A 7,954-nucleotide genomic window follows, 5' to 3' on the forward strand; every position below is an offset into this window, starting at 1 on the left:
AGTATTGCACTGCCTGGGAGGATGGGACTTGACTGGAGGACAAACTGCATTTGTCCCCTTGCCCAGTCTGGGCCAGGCGTGCACGGGAACAATACCCATATTCATACAGCATGAGGGTTTGCCAGTAAACCCACGTGACTTGACATCACGACAGATGTGGGGGGAAAGGGAGAGGCACAAACGCTCCCTTGTGTGCGCTCTGCTCGGTGCTGCCCATGAGCCTCAGCTGCAGGCAGACTACACGGTTTGTTGCCTGCAAAGCCTCGGCCTGTACTGGGGGTACAGATGTGAGACAGTGAAGTCACTGTGACACCTGCCGGGGGTTCTCACTGCAGTATCCTGTTGTGTATTGTGTGGAAACGTCACAGACACTTTCTCTCACTTTCAGCCCCTATTTCAAGGAAGTCACTTGGTCCCAGTTAGCAGGGAGGGATCAGCACGTTTATAAAAATTCACCACTGTGATTAATAATTGTCAGCCATCCTTTGTATTCGTATGATTAACAGCTAGCATTTGTTAATGCACATTTGGATTACATGTCACTTAATCCTCACAGTCCCATGGTCGACAGTATTGCCCTCCCTATTTTGCAGATATAAAAGTATTGCACAGAGAGATTAGTGGCTCTCCCAGGGTCACAGGGCTGGCTTTAAAACCCAGGCATTCTGGGCTTCAGAAATGGTGCTCTCGGCATGTGACAGCTGCCTCCCTGAGGGTGGATAGAGCACGCCCGTAAGGCAGGGAGGTTCGGGACTTCTCTGCCAGTTTCCTCATGGGTCCTGCATGTCAGGGGAGCCAGGTAACAGGTGTCCCTGCAGGACAGCTGTGACTTCTCCAGAGTATAACTGCAAGATGGGCCCCTCGGGGCATTCCCTGCGGGTTGTAGAGTGAAGAGGGCCAAGGCTGCTCCACTGCATCCCCTATCCCAGGAATGTGCGTTGTTTCGGCATAGACAGGAGTTTCTCACTGGCCCCTCTCCGTCAGTCACTAAAATTGAGGGCTTAGAAACTATCACTCACCGTCCCTTTAGCAGTGAGAATCCTTTTCACCCTTAACCTGGAGTAACCGAATTGGCAACTGTAAGATCTCTTTAGTTGTGATAAGAGATCTTTTGAAATTTTCTAGCAACTAACCTCTCATTTTACTGATAAGGAAAGTGAGGCCGCGAGAGAAAGTGTTTTACCCAGGATCACACCGCAGTGAATAGCAGAGTTGGGACCAAATCAAGGTCGCCTGACACCAAGTCTGTCTGCTTTGCACTAGAGTGAGCTACTTGTACCTTACTAACTGCGCATGCCTCCCTTCCATCCACATCAGGGCAGGAGGCATCCCTTCTGGGAAACAGGCAGACAGGCAGAGCTAGCGCCTTCCTGCTGAAAGCTTGCTGACAGCCTCTTCTGTCAGGGAGAGACCAGCAGGAAGCTCGTCAGAGCCCCCAAAAAGTTAGCCTGAGTTTGCAGGGTCTGTTTTAATTTGCATGAGTAGGTTCATCTAGCTGAAAACAACTGAGATTGGACCAGTTTGTCATGATTAGAATTTGAGGGTTCCCAAGGATATTCTTTGTCCCAGTGAAGGGGTAATGGGCATCTTATAGGAAGGCTGAGGGTAAGGCAGGAGTGAGGACTTGGTGGGAAGGAGACTTAACACGTTGCGTACGGATCACGAGACTCTTCACGAGGGATTTAAACCCCGCCGTACGCAACGTGTTAAGAGCAGAGGTAGAGGGGGCTGTTTTTTAAGGATAGGGCACTTCTTCCTTGAGATAGGGGCAACAGGATGGGGTACAGCACAGAGTCATGTAAATGGAGAAAGGAATTGCAGGAAATATCTGGGCCTCCACACCAAAGTGACTTGTCCACTGTCCTCTCCCCTCAGGAGTTTATATTCTGATTGGTGCCGGTGCTCTCATGATGCTGGTGGGTTTCCTAGGCTGCTGTGGGGCTGTGCAAGAGTCGCAGTGCATGCTGGGATTGGTGAGTATCCCTTCTGGGTCACTACAGCCACTCTGACTCCCAGGCTCCCTGCCCCCAAGATCTCATAGAATGGGGTGAAGAGGGTACCCCAACGGCAAGAGCTGTCCTCAGCCTCCCCAATGTCCCTGCACTCCAGGCCCTGCCCCAGTCTCCTATCAGGCAGCCATCTTGTCCTGTTCCCCTATAGTGATGCTTTCCTCTTCTTCCTCTCTGGAGCCTCTTTGTCTTATCTTAGGTGACTAAATGCCAGGACTTTGTTTTTCCTTTTTTCGAGGACCACGTTTGCTTTTTTTCCCTGAATCCACAGGTACCTTTGCCTTCTCTTATTTCATAATTTGTTATAATTTTCCTCAAATTCCAGAATGTGTTCACTTTATTTCCTCAAATCTCTGGGGGTTTTGTGAGTGAGCAATGGGATAATATTTTATCACTGACTGACTCCTAATTAACACCACTTCTGGGGTCAGCTGTGCCCATTTCTTTCCTCCTGAGGGGAACCTTTCCCTACTACAGCTTTCACTCCTCACCTAGGCTTAACTCTCACAGTTCTGTAAACTTTTTCCCTGTACCTTGTAGGTTATTCATCGGTGTCCCAAGGTGCCCAATCCCCAGAGACTTGTCCTTTTTCCTTGTTCTCCAGAATACCCTTTGATTTTTCTGGTTGGCTAAGATTGTCCCTCACCCCACCCTCTTTTTGCCTTCTAGTTCTTTGTCTTCCTACTGGTGATATTTGCCCTTGAAGTCGCTGCGGCCATCTGGGGATATTCCCACAAAGATGAGGTAGGTTTTTCCTGTAAGATCTCTTGGGACCTGCAGTGATGTGGGTTTGGGAGTTTGGGGACGGGAATGATGAGGGTGGAAGGGTGTCCTGGCTGGCCACTTTGGTCAGCTTGCAGTGTGCCTCTTATTTCACCACATTTCCACATGACCCTCAGAACATGAGCTCCCCCAGGGCAGGAAATGTGAGCGTTTCTACTACCTTGTATGGGTAATGTGCCAACAACTGCTTCCAGCTCTTTGAACAGTGCTGGCACATAGTAGATGTTCAGGAAATAGTCACTGAGTCTGTGTGTGTCTTACACCTCAGCAGCCCTTCCCCCAACGCCTCTGGAAAGACAGCTGAGGAAAACATGGCTTTCTGTAGCTTGGACATCCTTGCTCCTTCACCTAGTCTATAAATATGTGCCACCATGAGCCACCTGCTATGCAGGGTCTGGAGATGCATGAGCTGTGGTCCCCACTTTAAGGACCTTTGCCACCTAGTGTGGCAGAAAGACATGCATTTGATAGGTGTCACAGAAGTCACTTATATCCAAAAGTCCTATGGGATTTGAAAGGGTGGGGTGGAGAAGAGGAATCTTTCTGGCTTCATGAAGAAGGGGACATTGACCTAAACCTTGAATGAGAGCTAAGACTTCAGGAGGAAAGTTGGTGGGAGAACAGGGTACTCTCCAGCAAAGAAAGGGTCTAAGCATAGCTGAGCTTGGGCTCCCACGGGGAACCACTAAAGACTTATGGGCCAGGATGGGCCGTGTCAGACAATATTTCAGGAAGGCTGTCTTGTCATGTTTAGCAGGAAAGGGGAAAGAAGAGAGACACCAGATGCAGGAACCCTGTTTTTAAAAGGGGGGGGTGGGGGACGATTTAATTATTCATATGATAGAAGCTGCGGCCATGGAAATAGGAGGGATAATTATGAAAGCTGAAGAAGAAATGCTGGATGTTGATCAGTTAATTGATGTTGTGAGGATAGGGGAACGAAGAGACAGACATCCATTAAACTGGGACGTACCCAGTTGCAAGAGGATGATAATATATCCTTTATATTATAATATAATAGCTAATACTTATTCCAGATTTACTCTGGACCAAACATTGTGCTGAGGGCTTAATATCAATATCACATTGACATTCTCACAGTAACCTCTGAGGTAGGGACAAACATAATTTCTGTTTTAAATTTGCAGAAAGGGATGTGAAAAGAGGTTTAGTTAATTTGCCAAAAGTTACAAAGTCTCTAAGAGGAAAAAAAAAAAGACGGAAGCCTGAGGAACTAGCCAGATCAGGAGTTGGGTTTTTGGTTGTGGTTGTTGTTTGTTTTGTTTTCTTCTTCTTCTTTGGATTAAGGAGATTGCATTTTGTTCATAGATAGAAGGAAAGGAGCCAAGTGGGGCTGAAGGGACCGACCATGTGTACAAGAGAAGGAACAATGGCAGGAGCAGGTTCCTGGAAGATGTGGGAGGAAGGGGAGGGCGAGAGGCAGTCTGCTAAGGAACGTTTTCCCAGCACGGGAATCTGTTGGCTGAGCGTGAAGAAGATGGAACAGGTGACATTTATTCATGAAAACGTGTGTTCATTTATTCTGGTACTCTCTCATCTGTCCATTGCAGGTTATTAAGGAACTCCAGGAATTTTACAAGGACACCTACACCAAGCTGAAATCCAAGGATGAGCCCCAGCGGGAAACACTGAAAGCCATCCACTATGCGGTATGTTGTCTTTACAAAGCCTTCTTTTGACCTGTCTTCAGAACATGTGTTACACATGGGTACCTGCCATACCAGACCCATGTGTCTCTATTTCAATCATTGTTTTAGTTTGTTTGTCTTACCCCCATCCCTGCCCTTCTCTCTGCAGTTGCAGTGCTGTGGTGTGGCTGGGGGAGTGGAACAATTCATCTCAGACATCTGCCCCCAAAAGGATGTACTCACAAGCATCTCAGTGAAGGTAAACTTTTTTTTTTTTTTTGTAAACTTTAAAATCAAGATCTTGTGCCCCTGCCCACTCACTCTGAGCAAATCCCACGAGGGTAGAAGTGCAACCTGTTCTCTTATTCCAGGAGCATTGGTATTCTAGCACTTCATAAATATGTCTTCCACCTGTGAGAATCCCAGGGTGCCCATCTCATTTCTCCTCTGCTCTGGGGCCTCTCTCATCTCAAGGGCAGCAAAACAAAGGCCAGACCAGGGAAACAGCAAAGTGTTCTAGCTGCCTGCAATGATTTGGCACCTGGAATGGCCCACTGCTGCCCCACATTCTGCTTCCCCCAGCTTCCCCTGCGCTTAAGCCATCGAGGAAAGGTGTGCTCTGAGTCCTGGACTCCTACTTTTTAGACTTGTGAAAGGCTCCTGATTGTAAGCTACAGCTAATGTCCAAACTTCAGAATAATAAGAATTAACCCAGAAAAGAAATAGACCCAAAGCAGGAGCTTACCCCTCTTTCTTCCCTGATTTCTTGCCCAAATTGTAGAGACCCACCTCCTATATCTCTCTCAGTTCTCCTTTCCATCCACCAGCCAAGACACCTGAACACTCCTGTCCCCACCCTTTGTCTGACACCATCAGTGCTCTGGGTGTGCTGTGGGTGCTGTGGGAGGGAGAAGGTATGCCTGGAGCAGGGGCTCAGGGATTGTGTGTGACAGGGTCTCTGTTTGTCCCCCTCAGCCCTGCCCTGAGGCCATCAAGGAGGTCTTCCACAACAAATTCCACATCATCGGCGCCGTGGGCATCGGGATTGCTGTGGTGATGGTGAGCGCGTGGGTCATTGGAGGGAACGGTCCCCTGAGTAGTTGACATTTATTAAGCGCATGCTCTGGCCAGGCACTGTGTTAACTGCAGCACATTTATCAGCTGATTGAATTCTCGCCATCCCTATAAGGTGGGAACTTAGCATCCCCATTTTAGAGAATGGGGAATGGCGAGACAGAAAGGTTGAGTAAGCTGATCAAAGTCTCTCAGCTCATGAGTGAAGCATCTGGGATTTGAACTCAGTGTGTCTCCAGAATCCATTCTCTCAACCATTAACGTTCAGGGGTGAATGTAAGGTAACACCAATGGTGCTGGTCCACAGACCATGCGTGGATGTAGGACCCTACAGGGATATAGATCACCCAGACCTGTTAGTTATCCTGGGATAATCCTCAGAACACGTTTTCATCACGCACCTGTTCTTCTTTTCCCCAAGAAAGGAGTTCAGTGAACGCTACCTGGATGGGAATTGTTTCACCTGCCCCTGTAGCCGAAAGGCATCCAGGGGTGGACAGCCAGAAGAAAGCCTGAAAACTTCAAATAACCTACTCTGTTACTAATCATCCCGCAGAAACCAGCAAGGGTGAACAAGTTTCCCTGGGGTCTCCCCCTCTTTCCCCAGGAGGGAGTAATGAGAACCCTGTAGGGAACATAGCCCTCCTCTGCCCCTTGCAAGACTCCCACAAAAGAGAGAATTTCTTCCTTTCTTAGTGGTTATTTACACCTTTCGTCTGCATCTAAGAAAGGCTTAGAGCAGCTTTCAGTAAAAGTCATAACAATACCTTTTAAAATAGATATAAAACACACAAATGCGCAAAGGTGGAAGCGAAAGTACCAACCTGTGTGGCCTACTGGAATATCTGGAATCTGAACATCAGTTTAGCTCTGAGCTTACCTGTCTCCCCCTGCAAGTTCTCAGGGAAGTTTCTCGTGTAGCTTGCATTAGCAAGTGGCTGCAGACTGTCAGAATCCCACCAATCAGTAATCTTTCCCATTATCTAGCTTACGTCTCTCCTGCTTTGACATTTAACTTATTTGGCCTTGTGGTCACCACTCTCCTGGTCCCATGTCCTGGGCCTGAATGACTAATGTCTTCCCCTCCACAAAGCCACCCTGTTCCTCCTGTTCCTTACTGTCTTCCAGATATTTGGCATGATCTTCAGTATGATCCTGTGCTGTGCTATCCGCAGGAACCGAGAGATGGTCTAGAGTCAGCTTGCACTCCTGAGCAGGAAAGTTTACCCCTGAAGATTGTTGGTTATTTTTGGGGGGTTTTATTTTTCTTTTTTGGGTTTTTTTTTTATTGTTTGTTTTTTTATTTCTTTTTTGCCACTAACTTTAGTATCCACTCTGCATTTCTAAACAAAAACTATTCTATATTTGTCTTTTTAATGCTTTATTCAATATTGATATTGTAGTTGAGAGATTGGGGGATTTGGTTTGCTTTGGTTATTTGTTTTTGCTTATTAAGTTAAGCAGAAATCCTGCAATGAAAGGTACTGTATTTGCTAAATTCTAGACAAAAGATATTGTACATAGAGAATTTTTTTCTTTAAATAGGTTAAAAAAAAAAGTCTATCAAATTTAATTAGATTGTAAGTTATGTTGAAGACAATTTGATACATAATAAAAGATTATGACAATATCTTGGGCTGCTTTTTGTTTCCTTATTTTATTTTTTTTTAAAGATTTTTATTGGGGAAGGGGAACAGGACTTTATTGGGGAACAGTGTGTACGTCCAGGACTTTTTTCCAAGTCAAGTTGTTGTCCTTTCAATTTTAGTTGTGGAGGGTGCAGCTCAGCTCCAGGTCCAGTTGCCATTGCTAGTTGCAGGGGGCGCAGCCCACCATCACTTGCGGGAGTCGAACCAGCAACCTTGTGGTTGAGAGGACGCGCTCCAACCAACTGAGCCATCTGGGAGCTCAGCGGCAGCTCAGCTCAAGGTGCTGTGTTCAATCTTAGTTTCAGGGGGCAGAGCCCACCATCCCTTGCGGGACTCAAGGAATTAAACTGACAACCTTGTGGTTGAGAGCCCACTGGCCCATGTGGGAATCAAACCGGCAGCCTTCGGAGTTAGGAGCATGGAGCTCTATCCGCCTGAGCCACCGGGCTGGCCCTGTTTCCTTATTTTTTTTTTTTTTAGAGCTATTTATTTCTCAAATGGTCTTTCAACTGCTGTTCGCTTTAACTGCGTTTATATGAGAAATAGGTCGTAGGGTTGATCTCCCTACTTTATTATGGGAGAAATCAAGGCATGGAGAGATAAAGGGATTTGGACCAGGGTCACACAGTTGTTAATAGAGTCCACACTAGAACCAAACCCAGGACTCTTTCTTGCAGCAGTGTTGTATCTTGGGGATACAACAGTAAACATGAGCTCCCTAACGGCAAAGACTTTGTTTTATTCACTGCTGTGCCCCCAGCACCTAGAACCTAGTGTCTGCTGCATAGTA

At 46.8% G+C, this 7,954-nt stretch overlaps 1 protein-coding gene across 1 annotated transcript in view; it reads left to right on the forward strand.

Moving 5' to 3' along the window:
- Nucleotides 1-7,145, forward strand: part of CD9 (CD9 molecule) — a 32,235-nt gene extending 25,090 nt beyond the window's left edge. Inside the window, exons 3-8 of the mRNA XM_019754467.3 lie at nt 1,876-1,973; nt 2,679-2,753; nt 4,364-4,462; nt 4,611-4,700; nt 5,417-5,500; nt 6,644-7,145. Of these exons, the coding sequence (XP_019610026.3) occupies nt 1,876-1,973; nt 2,679-2,753; nt 4,364-4,462; nt 4,611-4,700; nt 5,417-5,500; nt 6,644-6,709 (512 nt within the window). The 3' untranslated portion in view covers nt 6,710-7,145. The remainder of the gene's footprint in view (nt 1-1,875; nt 1,974-2,678; nt 2,754-4,363; nt 4,463-4,610; nt 4,701-5,416; nt 5,501-6,643) is intronic.
- Nucleotides 7,146-7,954: the final 809 nt, after the last annotated feature.

The sequence above is a fragment of the Rhinolophus sinicus genome, chromosome 1 (genome assembly GCF_057876585.1).
Source record: "Rhinolophus sinicus isolate RSI-liver-muscle chromosome 1, RSI-T2T, whole genome shotgun sequence".
Taxonomy (NCBI): domain Eukaryota; kingdom Metazoa; phylum Chordata; class Mammalia; order Chiroptera; family Rhinolophidae; genus Rhinolophus; species Rhinolophus sinicus.